The sequence below is a fragment of the Tenrec ecaudatus genome, chromosome 17 (assembly GCF_050624435.1).
Source record: "Tenrec ecaudatus isolate mTenEca1 chromosome 17, mTenEca1.hap1, whole genome shotgun sequence".
NCBI classification, from domain to species: Eukaryota; Metazoa; Chordata; class Mammalia; order Afrosoricida; family Tenrecidae; genus Tenrec; species Tenrec ecaudatus.
Genome location: NC_134546.1, coordinates 16511842 through 16533274, shown reverse-complemented (window position 1 = coordinate 16533274; position 21433 = coordinate 16511842). Strand labels below are relative to the sequence as shown.

Genomic DNA, 21433 nt, shown 5'->3' with positions numbered 1-21433 from the left:
GTTGATCAGTTTCCCCTTCTTCACCTCCTCCCCACCTTCACCCTTCCCATCTGGTGTCTCTCTTCCCATTTCTACTCCTGGGTTGCGTGTGTCCTGAGCTTTTTTTTTTTTTTTAATCATTTTATTGGGGGCTCCTACAATTCTTATCACAATCCATACATACATCCATTGTGTCAAGAACATATGTACATTTGTTGCCATCATCATTCTCAAAACATTTGCCTTCTCCTTGAGCCCTTAATAGCTGCTGCTCATTTCCCCCTCCCTCCCCACTCCCACCTCATGAACCCTTCATATAAATAAATTATTATTATTTTGTCATATGTTACACTGTCCTATGTCTCTCCCCGCCTTCTTCTCTGCCGTCCATCCCCCAGGGAGTAGGCTATACCTAGATTCTTGTAATCAGTTTCCCCTTTCTACCCCACATTCTCTCCTCCCTCCACCCCCCAGGCATCACAACTCTCACCGCTGGTCCTGAAGGAGTCATCTGTCCTGGATTCCCTGTGTTTCCAGTTGCTATCTGTACCAGTGTACATCCTCTAAAAATCACATCAATGGGTGCCCACCTCCCTGATACAATCACTGAAGACAAACGTGTGCATAAGCAAATGTGGTGAAGAAAGCTGATGGTGCCCAGCTATCAAAAGATATAGCTTCTGGGGTCTTAAAGGCTCGAAGATAAACAAGTGGCCATCTAGTTCAGAAGCAACAAAGCCCACATGGAAGAAACACACCAGCCTGAGTGACCATGAGGTGTCGAAGGGATCAGGTATCAAACATCAAGGAACACAAAATCATATCATTGAAAATGTGGGTGAGTGCAGAGTGGAGACTCAAAGCCCATTGGTAGCCAACCAGACACCCCTTACTGAAGGGTTATGGGAAGGAGATGAGCCAGTCAGGGTGCAGGGTAGCAATGATGAAACATTTAACTTTCCTCTAGTTCTTAAATGCTTCCTCCACCCCCCCCCCCACTATCATGTCCTGAGCTCTTATCTCTTAGCCACAGCAGTGTACGCACTTCGTTCTAGTCTGAAGTAACAGGCAGCACTGGGGTCATGGTGGTGGGGGTGAGGAAGCCTCAAGGAACCAGAGAATATTGTGTATTTCATCGGTGCTTTGCTGCACCCTGGTTGACGCATCCCTTCCCTGTGACCCCTCTGTGGGGGAATTGTTCCATTGTCTACAGATGGGCTTTGGGTCTCTTGTTTTTTTCTTTTTAATTTTAACTTTTTATTATGATTTCAGTGAAGGTTTACAGAGCAGATAATCAGTTTTTGGAAATTAATTAAATCATTTTATTGGGGGCTTGTACAACTCTTATCACAATCCACACACATAGCCATTGTGTCCAGCACTTTTGTGCATTTGTTGACCTCATCATTCTCAAAACATTTGCTTTCTACTTGAGCCCCTGGTATCGCTCCTCATTTTATCCCTTCCCTCCCTGCTCCACCTCCCCCATGAACCCTCGATAATTTATAAATCACTATTACAGATCATCAGTTTTACATCAAATAATTCCTACACGTTTGGGTTTATCTTAGTCACTGCGATCTCAAGGCAGCTTGCAATCACTTATCTCACTTGCTTCCTGTGTTCTCATTTCTGTTCCTCCTTCTGTTCTTCTTCCTGCACTTTGCCCTTGGGGAGATGCTGCCCTGTTGATGCTTAATAGTTGCCTATTCTAAGACAGTCGTTTCTCACTAGTGTTACACTTCCGCTTAAGAACTCACGTATTGTTTGGCTGAAAATGGAGTTTGGGGATTGAATTCCATGGTCATAGCCTCAAGGGTTCCACCAGTCTCTATCTCACCAATAAACTTGGTCTCAAAAGAGCTCGTTTAAATCAAAAATATATTAGCAACAAAGCAAAACAATGAAGAACTCAGCAAAGCGGTAGGAAGATAAAATTGATTGATCCCAGAAAGTATCACACTTGACTCTTCCATGACATGGTCTAATAATTAGAGAGAAGATGGAGTACAACATTCTGCCAATCATCTTTCTTCTTTGGAAATTTTTTTTTTTACTCTTTAGTCAGAAATGCTATCCTGATTTTCGGATTGTGTATTAAATAAACTTCAGTCCGTTTCTATCATTGGCTTAGTGTTATTTTTATTTTAACAGTGCTTAGCAAGTAGCTGTCAGTAAGTATTACTACTGATGACATACCATCATTTATTAGTTCAACAAAACTACATTAAGATTTCTGTGGCAGATGGTATTTTTCAAAAATGACTGCAACAACACGTATAAGCAGTCTCACGCGCTCTTCAAAAAAACCCAGAGCTGTGCTACCACCGCTCTACTTGTGAGACAGCATCTCTAAGCCGCCCCCCCCCCCAGCCCCCCAACCCGGAGTCCACGTGGGATCCTGCAAGTGCACAGCAGGGGATAAATGATAGGTGACTTTCAAGGCTGGGTCATATCTTGTTCTCTTTTTCAGAACAGATGCCTGTAGAACCCCGAGCAACCACGTGAGACGGACATGTGCCCTGAAACCCCTGTGTTGCACAGGCAGATGAAGATGAGGGATTCTGGGAAGGCTCGCTGTTCCAGGTCAGAACGGATTGGTTTTTCTCAGTCCGGTGCCATCTGTGTGAATGAGGGAGACTTTGTGATGGCTTCAGTCTCACCCAATGTCTCACTGTGGCCCCATTTAGAGACCTTGAGTGAGAATCACCTAGCTAAGTCTAGTCAATTACCAGAATCCTGAGCGAGAGCAATAATAAAGGCCTGGTGTGGTTATGGAGAAATAGTCAGGACACACTGGAACAAGGGGACTGCTAGCCTAGACTTCTGGCTCTCCACTCCCAGTACTAGCTGGGCATGTGAAAGGAGAAATGTTTACCCTACGGGCAGGTCTCCTCTCTGATACTGTAGATGAGGAACTCAGGAGGGTGGGCAGGCCCCACGGAGTCTGCTCTCCATCCAGGAAGACCACCTTCAGACCCTTGGGATGGTGGCTTTGTAAAACATGGAGAAGGAACCTCACAGGGGATTGCTCCCACCAAATGCTTCCAAGACATTGGAAGGGAACCTGCTTTTCCACCTCATATCGGAGAGGAGGATGCTGGCAGCATCCAGCTAGACAGGCAGGGAGCCAAGAACAATGAGCTCATCTTGTTTGAGAACAAATGCAAATACTGGAAAAAGATTTTCACATTTCAAGGATGAGAGAGCATAAAACATATATAGAGAAGTATGAAAAAATTCTAGAGCATAAAAAACAGCAGATAAGAAAGCAGGAAAAGAACGTAACTTTATATCTTTACAATATGAAACAACTCAATTTTAGACTGTTCTGCTGCCTTAGTTTTTGATAAAGAGATAAAAATTTTTTAAAGTCATCCAAATAAGAGTATTCATAAAATAGAATGAACCATTATGTACTGAATTCCATACTTCACAGAAAAAAAACATTCTTTTCAATAACTCGCTGAACACTTACTAGAACTGATGAAATATTTATTTTCAAAGAAAACCAAAATAAAAATAGGAATTTGATTTCTAGTTCCAGCACTTATTAGCTGATAACATTAGGAATGTCACATATCTTTTCTGTGCCTTGATTTCCTCATCTGTAGAATGGGCTAATAATTGTCCCGACCTCATGTTATAGAATGAAGTGTATGAACATGTGTTCTTGTTTTGTATAAAGTGCTTATCCTGGGGGGAAGGAGCAGGGGGAGCTGACAGCAATGATGACCGTATAACCCCACTGGAGGGGAATGAATGACAGAATTACAGGTGAATGTGTACATTGGATGGTGTAAGAGACAATAATAATATATTACATAAATATATGTACTATATATGATGGTGGTAACAAGTGTAAAATTATGCTTGATCTATTTGAATTATGGACAGCTATACTACCTGTAAGAGCTCCCAATAAAATGATTTCTTTTTACCAACAGATAAATCAATTTATTAAAATAGTTGATTTAAGCATCTGCAATGGTGACTTCAACCTCTACTCCAGGCTCAATACTGATGGAAGTGATCTGCTTCCCTCTCTCAGACGGACTGTGCAAGTCAATGAGACGCTTGTGGATCCTCATCTGGAATCGATCCCAGGTCTTAGAACCTTCCCCACAGGGAGTTTTCCTGGTCGTAATTCTCAGAGTCTTGGTAGGCATCCTAACTGGTCCCTTCACTTGCAGGTTTTTCTCCTTAGCCCCTCTGATCAAGTCAGCACACACTTTCTCCAAGGATTTCACGTTGCGGCTGGTCAGAGTAATTCTAATTCGGTGAATGGCCACCTCTGGTTCCACAGGTGTCTTTCCGGTGTCCTTAAATGCCATGGCGGCGGGGCGCTTCCTGACGGACTTGTTCCTTGGCGAGAGCGAACAGCGGTGAGTCAGGAATGGGAGCCGGGGACGGAGCCCCAATAAAATGATTTTTAAAAAGTACTTATCCTATTATAAACTCTATATTCGTGTTGGCTGTTTTTCGAATCACACTTAAGCAAAATTAAAGATTAATAATGAAACTGTTATCTAGTCGCTCCCTTTCCCAGTCAACCGCATTTCTACCACTTAAATAGCTAGCATAGTACATTCCCAGTCCCCTGCGGATGCTGGACACTGCAGGTAGTCCTGAACACTCTGATGTTGTTTTCTCCTATATGTCCTACAACAAGTGCCCAGGGTGCCCAGGCGGGCAACAGCACCCCAGCGGATGGACACCGACAGAACGTGGCACAGCTCTCACCCAATGGCGTTCCCAGGCTCACACCCAGCGGAAGAGGGGGAGGCCGGCCCTGGGAGTGAGTGGGCCGTGTGAGATTTCATCATGCTGTTCAGAAGGGTGTGTGATTGAAATATCTCTGGACAGCACTTGGCCCCGGAAACGTCAACCATGGATCGGCAGAAGACAACTCTATATAAGTGTCTCATTTTGGAGGTCTACAAGAAGCTAACTTTGGAATCGGACAGTTTTTCGAGAGGGATTCTTGAGAAGGAGACCTGTGTAGTCAAGCTGGAAAACGGAGGGCGCAGAATAGAACAGCAAGAAAGGGGCTTGCTGCAGTGAATGACTCCATCTGACTCTGAACCAGTCCTCCCTTTCGTGCCGTCTTGTCCACCCTAGCCCCTGTGCTTGTGGTGATAGCCCCGCTGGGCAGCGCGTTGTTCACTATGTGAATGAGGCAGGATTAGAGCCAGTTGTATCTTGAGCTGCTGCCTAATAGAGATTTCAGACTCATGTCACCGGACCCTTAGTTTCCTTGGGGGTGTTGTCTACATCCCTATACAGCAGTGGTTCTCAACCTGGGGGTCGCGACCCCTTTCACAGGGGTTGCCCGATTCATAACAGGAGCAAAATGACAGTCATGAAGTAGCAACAAAAATGATTTTATGCTTTGGGGGTCCCCACCACATGGGGAGCTGTATGAAAGGGTCGCGGCATGAGGAGGGTTGAGAACCACTGCTTGTAGGAAGGCTATGGCAAAGGTGTTTCTGTTGATCTGGATCCGGTATCTGGTTAGCTTATCTTTGTCTGACCCCTGGCCTTGGGATTTGAGCCAGTGGTCTATGATCTGATTTGCCAGCTTCCACAGCCTTGTGAACCAGCAGCTTATCATCTGGCACATCCATAGGAGTTCCTCAGCCCTGCAGGCTGCAATCTGAGGAGAGGTCACCTGGCTATTGCCTTCCCTATGAACTGGGGACTTACCAGCCTCCACAACCCATGAGCCTGATGTTTTGTGAGTTTGGTGAGCTGCTGCATTGGATTGTGTGGCACAAACGTTAAGAGGGAGATGGGTACACAGCCAGAGTCGCCAAGACAATCTGGTACTGGTACGGTGACAGACCCAGGGACCCATGCAATGGAATTGAGAGCCCAGAAATAGATACACCTCTGGATAGCTGACCTTTGACACGGAGTCCCCAATCATTACATGGGAAAGAAGTAAAATCGTCTCCTTAACAAATGGTGCTGGCTACATTGGGTAACATTTGCAGAAAAATAAAACAGAGCCCATCTCTCTCTCACCAGCTACAAAAACAAACTCAAGATAAATTCAAAGACCTAAATGTAAAACCTAACACTATAAACATCATCAATGAACATATAGAGACCAACTTAGGGATACAAATACCTGGCTTAATCAAACATAATTGAAACACACAAACAGCAGAGGACCAAATAGATGACCAGATTTTTAGGAGATCCTAAAAAATAAACAATGGTGTGCATCTAATTTAAAAGTTTTCCCCAAAGAGGACACTGAGAACTCACAGACTTGGAAAAACCTTTGGCAATAATAGAGCACCCGAGGGACGAATCTCTAAAATATATAGAAAGCTTCAACACCTCAACAAGGAAAAGATGCATCACCCAATTGAAGAATGAGCAGAGGACATGAACAAGGCAGCTCACCGAAAAAGACATTCTGGCAGCCAGCAAGCATCCAAAGAAATGCTTGTGTTCACTAGTCATCCAAGAGATGCAAAACAAAGCAACATTGATAGCAATGCTTTAAAAAGAATGGAAAATAACACCGCTGGAGAGGCTGCAGAGAGGGTTGAACCCACAGACCGTGCTGGTGGGACGGTCAAACTACAACCGCCGTGGAAAGCATGGTTCTCAAACAATTGGGGACAGGAATACCGTATGACCCAGCAATCCCGTTACTTGGTACTTACTGTAAAGGAATAAGGAGCCCCGGTGCTCGACCACATCCGTCCTCGGCATAATCGGATTTCGACGCGAAATGTGGAAAAAATGTTGCATCAGAGCTTGAACAAAACATCCAAATCCAACCCAATGCATGTGATTTTTATAAACAAAAAGCAGTCCGTGTTTCAGTCCCTTGGCATTAGTTGGCTTTGTTAGTGCGTGTTTTTTAAACCTTTGCAGCAGTGTTCCAAGTATTTGCTATAATTTTCTTAGTTTGTGTGGCTTATTGTAAGGTTTGTAGATAAAAAACATGGGTCCTAAGAGTTTTTGGATAAGAATCATCATGATAAGGAACTGGTTAACTGTGTGTCGATATTGTTGATAATTTAGTATACCCTTTTAGAAAAGTTAAGAAAATGCCAATAGCAGATTTTTGGGAGCGTGAGGGTGGGAAGCCAGCCAGGTCCTAGTGAAAAAAGGCAAAGAAGGGGGCAAAAAACCCCGAAAAACAGCTACCAGTTGATTTTATGGGAGGGGATTCCCCTTCCAAACAATTTCTCTCTGTCCACACCTCCTCTCCACATCCGTGTCCACAGATCCAGAGCCTCATCAATTTCAAAGTATAGGCTATACTGTAATTGTTTAAAACTTTTTAAATGTGGTATTTCTTATTTAAATTATATTATTCAACTCTGAAATTATTTACTTTGAAATTTCTGTGTACTGTTTTGTATAAAAAGTCAAGGTTGGGGTAAAAACTTGGTGGTTGAGAACGGATTCATCTGCTTTCAGTTATTCCTTATGGGAAGACTTGATTCGCAATTTGACTGCTTCACATCTTGACGCTCCTTCTAGAATGGATAGTGTCAAGGTCCGGGGTTCTACTGTACATCGAAACACGATTCACAAAAGCAAGAAGATGGAAATGACCTGAATGGCCATAGGTGGAAAATGGATAAGCAAACTTTGGTTCGTACACCCAATGCAATACGACACAACATTAAGAGTAACGATGAATCTGCCCACCAACCCGGACGTGGGTGAACCTAGAGGGCATCCTGCCGAGTGAAAAGGGCAGCTATGGTGTGAGACCACGTTATCTTAAGAATCAAGAAAAGCTTTCCCCACGAGAAGAAAACAACTTTAAAGGGACATTGATGTTTCTCATAGGTAGAAAGAAAGCAGCCTCTATTACAAGAGCGGCTCACACAGTTGTAGAAGTAGGTAAGTCCAGCTTGGTTCAAGTTCATGGGTCAGATGTTAAGCCGGAAGCTTGTCCTGACTTATGTAGCTGCTGGGGCTGATGAACCAGAGAGCAGGAATTCAAAGTCAGCCAAATCAGGTTCATGGCTGTGTTAGTGTGGGTACATTAGAGAAACAAATCCACAGAAACTCATATGTATAAGAGAGAGAGTTTTATATAAAGGGTAAGTGTACATTAAGAAAGCATCCCAACCCAGTACTGCCCAAGCCCACAAGTCCAACATTAGCCCACATGTCCGACACCAATCTACAAAGTCCTCCTCAACCTCACAAAACACCTGCAATGATGCTGACTCCAGGAAGAAAGCCAATCAGTGAGCGTGTAAGCATCTCAGCACTGGCAGGGGTCTACACACAACTGCTCCAGCACCCAGGCTGTATCAGGGTAGGTTCATGTGGCTTCTCCTCAGGGATGTCTTACAGGAAGTGAGTCTTGCCAGCTGAAGCAGGGCACTGGCTAAGGCAGCTACTGACCATCAGAGAGCAAAAGACCCAAGAACTAAAAAGGTGAGGCTCACTGAGCCACTTATCTCTCCACTCTTCAATTAACCCTACATGTGTTTATTGGCCAGGTTGGCACAATCAAGCATTGGGGCTCAAAGCAGCCGCATTTATCTGAGGACAAAGGTCAGGAGTTTAGGAAAGGGTGGGCATGGACACAGGTCACCCTGGGAAGAAGCACAATGGTTAATTGCACAGTGAGGGGATTGTTTTGGGGGAGTCAGAACAAAATGTATGAGTTGCTGAATGTAAAACCGATGATTCGCACTATAAACCTTCATTCAACTCACACTAAAAAGTTAAAAATTCAAACAAACAAAACCCAACTAGGACAGAGCCCACTGAGAGGAAGAGGAAGGAGTGGTTGATGTTACAGATGATGGGGTGGAAAAGAATTTGGAACATTGTCTGCCTCAGAGGAACCAGCTCTGGCTGGTTTTTTTCCACGCAGAGATAGACAGGAAGAGAGGTCTGTTTGGGGATGAATCATGCCCAGGCCCAATCGCAGGACCCACCTCTAGGACCATCGGTTGCTACCTCTTTTCCTCGCACCTGGAACCTCCCACCTCAAGCAGCCGGCGATGGTCTCCCTCAGAGGAAGAAGCACCACCATCTCCTGCGTGGCCCCAGGCCTGGGCTCCTGAGAAGTTAAGGGACCGCATGGCATTGGATGGGCCTCTTGCTTGAGAAGTGTACACCCTTTCGGCCTTTGCTTAGGGTCTGCTTTTCATGCTGGGAGAAGGCCTGGTGGCACAGTGGATTAAGCACTGGATTGCTAACCTCGAGACAGGGCGTTCAAATCCACACGCCACCCTATGGGGGGAAACTGAGGCAGTGCTCCCGTAAAGGTTTAGTCTCTAAGCTCCTTGCACAAGTTCTACTTACTCCGTCCTGTAGGATCGCGGTGAGTCAGAACGGCCTCACAGGCAGGGGGCCTTTGATACTGTAGCCAATTTTTAAGCCGTTTTATTAGCACGTCATCCACACATCCTACATTTCAATAATTCAATCATATCAAGAAGAGTTGCACAATTGTCACCGTAGTCCATTCTAGATCATGTTATTCTACCTGTACTCATGGTTACACGTGTGATTCTTTTTCTAATTGTGGCAGACACACACACAACAAAACATTCTCCAATTCCACCACCTCTACTTGTACACTTCAGGGCTGTTCGTTATACTCCTTGTGTGTACAACCGTTATATCTTTTCCAAGTGATTCCACCATTAGCATAAACCCAATGCCCCCTTCACCCATGGTCACTGTTATCAAGTCCTTCACCTATGGTCACTGTTGTCAAGTCCTTCACCCATGGTCACTGTTGTCAAGTCCTTCACCCATGGTCACTGTTGTCAAGTCCTTCACCATGGTCACTGTTGTCAAGTTTGGTTTCTTTTTTTTTCAGTAATTATCTTGATACAGTAATCAAATATCATATACTGCCATGGTTGAATCCCTTATAAAATGAGCTGCACATACATCATCACAATCAGTTCTGGTGTCCCCCCCTTCCCCCATAGCCAGCTTTAGTCAATGAACTTCACTGTGTTTGGAATGAGATGTCCAAGTTCTCTCACTCCTAGAACTTCATGTCTGCCTAACGAGCAGGCAGAGTGAGCAAAGACAAGACACCCTTTACCCCTCTACCCCCATTCTCCATAAAGAGATAGTTTAACAGTCTACAGGAAATGGATCTATAATAGTGTCAGTTTCTGTTTTTCCATGTCTCAAAAGAGGAACATTTTTTGTTGTTTTTTGCTTCTTCAAATCTGTTTTGCTTACCAGGAAGATGCTGTGGCAGCTCATCCAGAGAGGAACCTTATTTGGCACGGAGGGTAATCATTTGCATTCTAACATAAGCTTCAGGATGGTTTGATAATCAAATAGCAATGCTCTCACAGCCTGTGGCCGATGGAGAAGTGGTCCCTCCCATCTGTCACCACCCTCTGAAGAATGGCAGATGAGAAGAAAAGCATTTTTCTTCAACATTTTTTACTCGAAAGACATCTGCCTTTCTTCCTGATCTATTTCTTGCTGTCGTGTGGGCTGCAGAGCCTCAGAAACCTCCTCCGATCAAACTAGCTCTGGTCTTAGGGACGGACACATCCTCCTTGGTGTCCGCCAGTACTCCAGATGGGTGTGGACGGCCCGGGGTGACTGCAGTTATAACTAGTTGTGGCAGAAACAGGGCGGCTGCCGAGAGCACAGGGGAAGTTACCATGACAGCCTGGCTCGGAGATGTCCTGTACACATTTTGGACAGGGGTTTCAGCTTACATTGAGGTGTGGCCACTGCTAGGTTTAGGCAAGGTTAGGAAGGTCCACCAAGCTGGTGGGGAAAGTCCACGGAGGTCAGAAAGCCTTCAGTCAGAGGGGAAGAGTCAGGCATGATGAACTTCATTGTCATCAAGGCGCAGGGATGGCAGGCCTCTCTGGACAGATGGGGACCCAGCCACCAGGAAATAAGTCTCAAATAAATATTGAGTAGGATTTGAATCAAACCTTTTGCTGTTAATTTCTGCATGATGACTACAGCGGCAGGACGACCTTAAATATGGACGGTGACACGGTGGCTGTAGGATTCGCTTACTCTCTCCAGTATCTCAACCACATTAGTCTGGAAGGCCAGTCTTGGGAGCCTTCCATGGAGACATGGTTCCGCTTTACCTCCTATACTTTCCCATTGTCATAACCCAAACCCCAACCCCATCTACCATCCCTGAGTCCATTCCAATTCATAGTCACCCTCCATCGGGTTTCTGAGACTGGAAATCATTATTGGAGCAGACCACCCCCTACCTCTCCGAAGAAGCAGCTGGATTTGAACCTTCAGACCTTGTGGTTTGCAGCCCAATGCCTAACCCCCAGCGCCACCAGCGCTTCAGGATCACGATAGGACATGGCACGATGATGCTTTCTCCCCTCTATTCTTGTGGTTGTTGTGAGTCAACTGACTCACAGTGAACGCATACACCGAGTAGAACCCTAACCCAAGGTTTTCTAGGCTGCCTAGTCTTTCCAGACGCGGGTTTGCCAAGTGCTTCTTCCGTGGAGCCACTGGGCAGGTGGCAGTCATCAGCCTTTGGGTCCGCGGCAGCGTTGCCAATGGATCATTGTTAAGTAATCCAGGATCCAGGATAGATGACTACAGCTACTAGGTTGACTTAGCGCACTTCTATGCATTCAGTTGGTTAGATGACACCAAGCCCAACTAGAAGCGGCTTCATGTGCTTCGTGTCTGCATAGGTTCCCCTGGCCCCCATGTGCCGTGGGGACATCTGAAGGCAGGCCCAGGTGGATAGTGGGCACACAGGGGGTCTGTGCTCCCGTTGAGGATCATCGAACGTAGGAAGCCTCCTCTCTTATTAGAGACAAAAACCAGCCACTTGTCGTGAAGGCAGTCTGGCTCACAGGCCCTTGGACAGGGTCCCTGAGGCTGTCAAGCTTTACAGGTGCAGATAACCTCAACTCTCTTCTGGGGAGCAGCTGGTGGGCTTGAACCGCTGACCTTGAGATCAGCAGTCTAATGCTTCCCAGGCAGTGACATCAAGGCTATTCTGTGAGGAAATTGCTAACAAACTTGACCATCTTGCAAGAGAAATACTATTTTTTATTACCATCGCGTGTAAGCAAATCTCCCCAGGAAAAGAAATAACTGAATCAATAGCTTTGCGACCCAAATGTCTCCATGAAGAGACATCTCTAAGTTGCTCTGGAGGGAGTCAAAGTCTTGAACTTCCAAGGACGTCTGCTTTGTAATTATCCCTGAACACAAACGGACCATGCCTGAGTATATTCAAGGAGGGAAGATCGGGGTCTTCAGCAAATGGTGCTGGGCAACTACATTTCCACATGGAAGATGAAGGTGGATCAAGGGGGACCCCCATTTACCCAAGGACAAGGTTCAAAAAGGTTAGGGAAGTAGGAGAGATGGAGACAGGAATGTGGGGGTGGGGTGGCTGATGTCAGATCCAGGGCATTGTCTTTTTTTAAATTTAATCATTTTATTGGGGGCTCCTACAATTCTTATCACAATCCATACATACATCCATTGTGTCAAGAACATATGTACATTTGTTGGCCTCATCATTTTCAAAACATTTGCCTTCTGCTTTAGCCCTTAATATCTGCTGCTCATTCCCCCCTCCCTCCCCACTCCCCCCTACCTCATGAACCCTTCATCATTCATAAATTATTATTATTTTGTCATATATTACACTGTCTGACATCTCCCCCCCCCCCCCCCCGCCTTCTTCTCTGCTATCCCTCCCCCAGGGAGGAGGCTATACTGTAGATTCTTGTAATCAGTTTCCCCTTCCTACCCCACATTCGCTCCACCCTCCAGGCATCCCCACTCTCACCACTGGTCCTGAAGGAGTCATCTGTCCTGGATTCCCTGTGTTTCCAGTTGCTATCTGTACCACTGTACATCCTTTGGTCTAGCCAGATTTGCAAGGTAGAATTGGGATCATGATAGTAGGGTTGGAGGTTGGGGAGGAAGCATTTAAGAACAAGAGGAAAGTTGTATGTTTCATCGTTGCTCCCCTGCGCCCTGACTGGCTCGTCTCCTCCCAGGGATTGTCTTAATGAGAAGAAACAGAAGGTGTCTGAGCCCTTGAATGCCAAACTGACCATCTGCTCTGTAACCCTCCACCCGGGTCACAGTAAAACGTTGACGTTGTTTTCAAGCATCCGAAAGAAGAAGAAGAAAAGCTATGTCCAGATTTCAGATTTTTTGTACTAATATGAACTCGAACGGAGCAACGAGTTCTCACAGGTCCAACGGGGTCAAGTTTGAGGTGCTGAGAAGGGCACGGCGCCGGCTGGGAGAGTCCTCACCAGAGCCACAAGGATTCTAGGAGAATGGATACAGCAAGAACTGAGGTCGACTTCCTGGCGAAGGGGAAAATTGGTGAAATCGCTGATGCTCCACAGAAAGTTGACCGTGCTAGCGCACCCAAGAAATCAGCCGCTTACAAGTGGCTAGCTCGTTTGCAGACGAGGAGAGGCTGCCCACGAAGCCGCAGCCGCAGACCTGGCTGGTTGTGAAGTGCCGCAGGGTGCCAGCGAGACCCGACTTCCAAGATCATGTGCGGACACTGACTGAGCCAAAGAGGACAAAGACACAGCCTCGGCTTCCAGATTCCAGAGGCCATCGGCACGGGGTTAAAATGGCACCGAACTAAGGGCTTGTTGAGATACAAAGCTTTCCAGGGGGCACGGGAGGGCACGGGAAACGCACAAAAGCCAAAAAAAAAAAAAAAAAGCATAGAGTGGGGGCTGCCAAAAGGCTGAAGTGACCCCGTCAGCGTGATCACGGACCAGTAAAGAGCAGAGGTCGTGGTAACAGTGCTCCGTGATGCTGGCTAGTTGTGGGAAAGCCAAAGAAGAACATTTGCTTACGCTGAGGGTGTTTTGAGAACGTTAACCAAAGCTTTTGTAGAAAAGCAAGGGTTTTAGGGTGGAAGGCCCCGTGGTGAAGTTATCGATTTTGAGAGATCTTTGATGGACAATCATTAGGCGTGACCTTAGAGCCTTGATTTAGCTCCTCCTGACCTCTTTTTACTTCCTCATTGGAAAACATCTTTAAAGAAAACTCATTGGCCGTCAGCTAATTGGTTTGTTTTTTTTTAAGACTACAGTCATCTGGTTAAATTTCCAGGTTCCTCCACTCTTTAGGGATGGGCTGAATGGTTGATTTCACTGCTCTTGCAGGCGGGGTTTGACCTGGATGGAATTTATGGTGAGACCTATACTTTAGGATTTTTAGTGATAAAATAGTTAACAGCTGTGGTGCACCAAAGGACATGATCAAGAAAGTGGAAAGAGAAAACAGCTGAAAATGATACAGCTGAGAAGAGACTGACATCCAGACTCTGTGAAGAATCCCTACAACTCGCAGATAAAAAGGGGGCCCAGTTTTAAAGCAGGAGAAATTGCAAACACGCCCAGAATGTGTGTTGACAAGGATGTGAAAGAACTGTCAGCCTCGCCAGCAAGCTACCCCTACTTAGGGGTCACGAGGGGGGGGGGAGCAAGATGGAGTCCGCCAGCAGGGTCATTCAGGTAGTTAAGCCACACACGCCATTAATAAGATTCTCTGATTGAAGTGACAACCCTAACCTCAATGGACCGGAACCTTTGAGATCAGTAGGCATGCCATCGCAGGCTCTGCAAGGTCACAGTGTCCTCTGGGACATGAACACCAGATTGGCTGATGCATCCGGTCCACCAGACTCTGCAGAAACAATAAAGGCATTACCTCAGAAATACAGAGGGAAACTCGTGTCTCCAGAAGACACTGGATTTATCCAACGTGGAGGTCCAGAAGAATCACTGGCAGTGTGGCTACTGTTTGCCATCAGGCAAAAGAATCGTCTTGCCAATCAAGGACTTCCGAAATGACAAATGAGAAATGGTACATTAAGCAACTTTCCTGAAGTGTCCTGTGAAAAAGGAAAGAAAATGTAAACAGACAGTTATGCACTCTAATTTATGTATCTGGGTCAGCTTCTCCACAAGTTCCCCCAAATCGCTTATATACTTTATCTTTATTATACATTTTAAGATGTTAGCCTATCAATTTACTCTTGATGATCGGTGCTGAATTATTAAAAGCACACAATGTCCAGTTAAAAGAAGAAAAATGAAATTGTGCACTGGATCAGCTTGGTAGTTCCCTGAAAAGTCAAGCATGCAATCTTTCTCTGACTCAGTAATTCCACTCCGGATACATACGCCAAAGGCTTGAAAGCAGAGACTCAACGTAGACTTGTACGTCAATGCTAGTGGTGACATTACGTTCACAATAGCCAAAAAGTGGGGACAGCCCAAGGGTCCATCAATAGATGAATGGATAAAGAACATGTGACCCATACATATATAGATGCTTTTCAACCATAAAAAGGAATGAAATTCTAATACATACTATGACAAAGGTGAACCTTGAAAACATGAGCTTAACTGAAATATGCCAACCACAGAAGGTCAAATCGTATATGGTCCTACTTACACAAATCTTTAGAACAGATAAATGAATGGAGACAGGAAATTGATCAGAGGTTACCAGGAACTGGAGGGCTGGAGCCAAGGACGTCACTTGCTTGTTGACTACAGTTTCTATTTGGAATGACAAAATTTTTTTAATAGATGGTGGCGATGGTTACACAACCCCGTGGATCTAATTAATGCCATTAAATCGTACCCTTAAAAATAGTTAAAATGGCAAATAGCTAGTATATTCTGACAAACTCTACTCCTGGGCCAAAGAAAGCTTTGATTGGTTCTAGAGAAAAAAATTCTTTTCAAAGCAAATACTTGGTCTCCCTGAGTAATTTCGATCATTTTCTCAGCTCCACCTTAACAGTTCCATAGTAAAGGAATTTTACAAGAACCAAACCATGAAGCAATGACTGAATATTTTAGAGACATTCATGAGTTTTACACGTTTGCAAGAAATTGCACTAATACAATGCTAGGTAAGATGGAACAAACTATTTCCCTCTACTTTGTTATTTGTGATAAAACATTTCACGGTCAGTTGTTGGTCATGGTATGCTTTTGTTGTTTTCTTTGTGTTTGTAGTCTTTAAAGCCTTTTATGGTGAACTGGGTAAAGGTTTACATCATAGATCCTCCATTTTATATTCAACAATTCGTACTCCTTTTGTTTCAACTCATCCACTGTAATCTCCTCAATGTGCCCCCGTGTTTCCCACTTCCTCTCTGTATTCCTTGTTTCCATTCCTCCTGCTTTCCTAGCCTTCTGAATGTCATTCTCGGGTAGATGCTGCCCTCGGGTCTTCAACGGTTGCCGATGCAAACAGAGGGTGAGTTCAGTTCCACCCCTGTCGGAAAACTGAGAGCCAGAGTCCTGGAGGTTCCACCAGTCTCTATCAGTCAGGTCTTCTTGATGGTTTTGAGTTGCCCTCCCCAGTTTTCTTCGACTCTAGCTGGGACCTTCTCCTGTGATCCCTTTCTGAGCCTTTGGACCATCGCATTCCTCTGGCCTCAGGGGCGCGGAGAGTAATGCCCATGGGGTCCAGTAAGGCCCTTGGACGCACTGCTTCCACGCAGCTTCAGTGTCATCGCTCTCCTTTCCTCCAGAGGCGCGGAGACCAATACCTGAACCTTAGAGATCTCCTCACGAACTTTTGAGGCCCTTTTGCTGCTCATAGAAGTAGGATGTGGAACACTGGCTTTTGTACTCTGCTCTGCCAATTGACATTGGTGTCCCCCGGGGTTATGTCATGAGCCCCCGGCCCATCGACTCCTCTCTTACATCTAAGGTTTTCATGATGTTGCCCCTCTAGGCTCCACCACACACGTGGCTGTCTTGACAGCAAAGGCAAATACACACACGTCTTGTCAAGCCAATATGAATATTCATGAGTGCCCTCCTAGTTTGTCTCCCACATCTGCTCAGCCCGGGTGTCTAGCCACGCATCTGCTCACGGATCACCGCTGGCACAGGATTGCGTAGACAACAGTATTTGCTTGTGTTGCCTTTACTGCTCGTAACACCCCCCACCCCCAGTGAAAGTGAACAAATTCTTTTTTTTTTTTGTGAACAAATTCTTAAAGTGCTGTTTCTCTTTTAAAAAACAAATAGCTGCTTGATTTTACAAGGAAAACACCAACACTGAAAGCTGAGTATATAAGAATTCTATGTCACTTCATATAATGTACAGGATATACATATGTTATTGATTGGGGGCTCTCACAGCTCACAAGAATCCATACGTCAATGGTATCGAGCACATTTGTACATATGTTGCCATCATCATTTTTAAAACCCTCAGCTTCTAGTGGAAAGATAAGTGGTCTAAACCCACCAGCTGTTTTGAGGGAGAAAGACATAACAGTCTGCTTTCAAAAAGATCAATGCCTTGAAAATCTTATCCATCCGGAGTCCCCCTTGAGGGGATGGCAGTGGGTTTATTGGTCCAGTACCTGGGAAAGGTTGCCATCTAGTGGCAAAAGGTGTGAATGCACCAATTTAACTTTTACAAAACTCAGAAGATAATTCTCCGCAGATGGATTTCCAGTGGTGAATTAGTCACCCCCGTGATAGGTTTTGTGCCAGCTTGGATGGGCCCAGGATCCTCCCCTGAGGTGATCCACCACAGTGTGATCCACTCCACGATGGAGTCTTCTGTGACGGAGCCAAGCAGTTGTGGGAAGAACATCCTAGAATCCCACCTTCACCTGGTCACAGCCTGGATACAGTGGAGAGGACTCAGGTGGGGTGTGGCTTGCTCTTAGCAAAGATTGATACCATGGGGAAGCTAGCTCACTTCTTCTGGGGGGTCTGCATTCTGCATCTGCTCCGTTGGCCTCCTTGACCTCACCTGTAGAGTCCAGGAGCCTTTGGTGGACTGCCGGTGTGGGATTTATGTGGCAGACCTAGCATCCATTCCGCTCTGCATCTGCCAGCCCATGGGCTTCCTGCTTCATCTGCCTCCTCAGCGCCAGGAGTCAGGAGAAACCTCCAGTTTACATCTGACCCATGGACTTGAACCAGACTGGACTTCCCCACTTGTACAACCGCGTGAGCCCATTCTTGATAGAAACCTCTTTCTATGTACCTACACCCGCAGGTGTCGTCGGGTTTTCTTCTTGGAAGATCCTAGCCTGACACACCTCCAGCTAGAAGACATCCTCCAAAAAGATGGATACTGTTGCTTAATGGATACAGTGTTTCTGTTTGAGGCAATAAAGCATATTTTGGAAATAAGTAGTAATTGCCAAGGTAATGAATGCCACTGAATTTTATATTGTATCTGTATACAATAAATTGAAAAGCCATGGGCCAAGAGAGGAAGCATTGTAGAATGAAGACAGTAAAGATACTTAATCGTTTAGCAAGCATTTCTTCAGGACTCCATTTGAGACACAGGCCTGGGAAGGAGTCTAACTGACACTAGTGTGGTGGGTAAAGGCCCTCTGCCTATACCCCTGGGCCCAGACAATTGGGCCTTCACAATGCCTGTACTCCCAGGCGACCACAGGCCTTGCGGACTTGTCTTGTTCTTTCTCTGTCCCCAGGCCTAGCACGGCAGAAAACAGAGTAGGATCGGGGTGAGTTTGGGAAATGAATGAGTGGTGAGGACAATGTTTTATATCGATCACTTTGCCTTTTATAAACATTTCTTAGGTAGATCTTATTTGCTCTGCCCTGTGACCCCGTGAGGTGTGTACGAGGGTGTGATAATGTCATTTTTACAGGAGAGGACAGTACAGGTAAAGGGACCGGTGCCAGCGTCACTTAGGATTCAAACCCAGCTCTTTTGATTCTTAGATCAGTTCCATTTTTATTCCAGCCGGCTGTGTTTCTGGCCAATCACCTGTGGCATCGTTAGTGAATGACGCCATTCACTAATGAAAGGCACCTGGTCTTTCTGAAGATCCAGGAGAGGGATGCAATGGGCCTTGCTGTGAAGAAGCCACAGGACGCCGAGAGCCCTCCATTTGTCCTCATCGCCGAGTGGAAGCCAACAATCCAGAGTGATCGTGGGTCACGTGAGTGCTCTTAGTAAAACTTCCCGTGGCTTTGAACTACTCCTGGGAAAGAAAACAAAATCCCTAACAGGTCTCCCGACTCTGCAGAGTCTGGCTCTTGATCGCCCTCGCCAATCCTTACAGAGACAGGCAACTGGAGGGAGCTTGGCGAGTGGGGGTGAGACGAGACTGGCACCTGGCACCTAGTTGCCCTGCTGGGAAGTGCCAGAGCATGATGGGGGTGAGCAGCCGTGCCGTGTCCACGTGCCTCAGCCACAATCGAGCTATTGCCCAAGGGTATGCAGACTCACTGTTGGCTCCGTCCTCCAGTGTTCCTAGAAGAGCAAGTATCTGGATTGTGTGTGTGCACAGTCCTTTCTTTTTATGATCATTTGTACATGGTGATTTGGATGACAGCGACAGAGCAGATTGGTTTCCTGTGCAACAATTCGTCCCCATGTTGTGGCGAGACCGGCAATCCCCATGGCGTGGCATCACTCTTCCCACTTCCTCCCTGTTTTCCATCTCCCATCATCTCTCTTCCTGCCCCTTCCTGCTTTCCTCCGGGTAAATGCTGGAACCTTTAAACAGTCTCACATGGCAAGCACCCATCGAAGAGCGGCATCAACTAAGTCCACAGGGAAGAGGGACACCAGCCTGTGTGATCCACGGATTGTAAATCATAAAATTCAAATCCCAAGGAGGGAATGGTGTCAGAGCCTACATTGTGGACACCTAGTTTGCAGAAGGCTGTGGATGACCGTGGAAGCCCCCAGATTCATTTTCAGGGTCCTCCCGTGGGTTAAGCCTCCAGTGAACTCCCTGGGACCACAGACCAGGGCTTTGAAATGGCACACGGAGGTGGCCAAGACAGTACCACCCCCACAAAGGTGGGCAGTTCCTGGAAGGCAGGGGTTACAATTCGTTTTGCTTGTTTCCCATTCCCCAACCCCAACCCTGGAGCAAGTCCTAAATGTAGGAAACAGATTCTAAGTGGGATTAAAATTGAATTCTCGGGAAATATTGGCTTTCTGCTGAGCAATTTGAGGATAAGGCTCATTGTTAGCCAGAATGAGCATCAGAGCATGCAGTGGTTCCGGAGATTCGTTTCCTCAGTGCCGCCTTCTTCCTTCAGCGAACCACCAGCATCTATTGATTCCCTGCTGTGGGCTCTAGGAGTCCTGGCCCCCAGCTGTTGAGCAATAAGCGCTAATCCAAAGGTCTGCACTTCAAGGTCACCCAGCCATACCTTGGGAGGAAAGCGTGGCAGCTTGAGTCTGTAAAGATGATAGGTTTGGAAACCCAGTGTGACAGCTCTACTCTGTCCTCGAGGGTCACTGGGAGTCAGAATCAACTTGACTGCTATGGAGTTTTTGTGGTTTTGGCTGCTGTGTGCCTGGCAGATTGGGACTATCCTGTCAACCAGGGAGTTGCTTACCAACTGGTGTTGACAGGAAATCAAGCAATGATTAGAACACAGTGGACACTAAATGGGAAACAGCCCTGAGCCCAGACGTGAGAGGTCAAAAGAAGCTTTACAAAGGTCAATCGGCTAAATTGAGTCCCGGAGACCAAACAGCAGCCATTGAGGTGTGTGTGTGTGTGTGTGTGTGTGTGTGTGTGTGTGTGTGTGTGTGTGTGTGTGTGTGTGTGTGTGTGAGAGAGAGAGAGAGAGAGAGAGAGAGAGAGAGAGAGAGAGAGAGAGAGAGAAAGAGCGAGCGCTGAGGGAGAGAGGTGGATATTCCAGGAAGAGGGAGCCTCAGGTATAAAGCTTGAGTCAAGGGAAGGTGTGGCAGGCCCCTGCTACCCAAGTAATTTTACAAATCTGAGCTCATGTCTGTGACCTCACCCACTGCCGTCCAACTCTCGTGTTGCGTTTCCCAAACATGGCTGAAACAGCATGTCATCGCAAGAGTTCACGCCTTGTCCACGGTCAGAAAGCATTGCTCCCAGTGCTTCCGTTCACACCTGCAATGGGTTCATTCCAACCACACATGTCTGCGTGATCAGTGACTGACCGCAGACCGGCGTCAGTCGGGCTTTTGCATTAGCCTTACTGGGTTGTCTTTGTAAAAAATGGTACAACATAAACAGTGACCTCCAACAGGATCTCTAGGTCAAATTGAAGGCCGAGAGGTCACCTGAGAGTGTTACAGCATCAATGCGACAGGTCCCCAAAGGAACCATCTTGAGAGAGCTTCTCAAATGACAATCACAAGGGCTTATGATAAAGAAGTTTTCAGAAAATTAAGAACTGTATTGGTATGTGCGTGCGTGTATCTGTGTCTGTGTGTGTGTGTACATGTCAGGGGTGGGGGAGCGGAAGCCAAGGGAATTGCACCAACATTTAATTCTGCATCATGACAATGCACCTTCTCGCTTCTCAAGGGTCACCAGTAGGCATTCTGCTGAGGAGCTTTACCTGCTCTGCCCTACAGCCTCAACTCTGCGGCACACGCAGACCCCGGCAGAGACCGTGACTTCAGTGCTGTAGTCACGTAAACGGCCTTTTGGTGACACGACGAAATCAAAAAG

The 21433-nt window shown here is 46.2% G+C and overlaps 1 protein-coding gene and 1 pseudogene across 1 annotated transcript; one reads left to right on the top strand and one right to left on the bottom strand.

The window, feature by feature from the left end:
- Nucleotides 1-3921: 3921 nt before the first annotated feature.
- LOC142430281 (small ribosomal subunit protein uS10-like) lies at nt 3922-4365 on the bottom strand. The gene has a single exon (XM_075535334.1). The coding sequence runs from the start codon at nt 4311-4313 to the stop codon at nt 3954-3956; it is 360 nt and encodes a 119-aa protein (XP_075391449.1). The 5' UTR covers nt 4314-4365; the 3' UTR covers nt 3922-3953.
- LOC142431014 (alpha-ketoglutarate dehydrogenase component 4 pseudogene) lies at nt 4312-14804 on the top strand (annotated as a pseudogene).
- The last annotated feature ends 6629 nt before the right edge of the window (nt 14805-21433 follow it).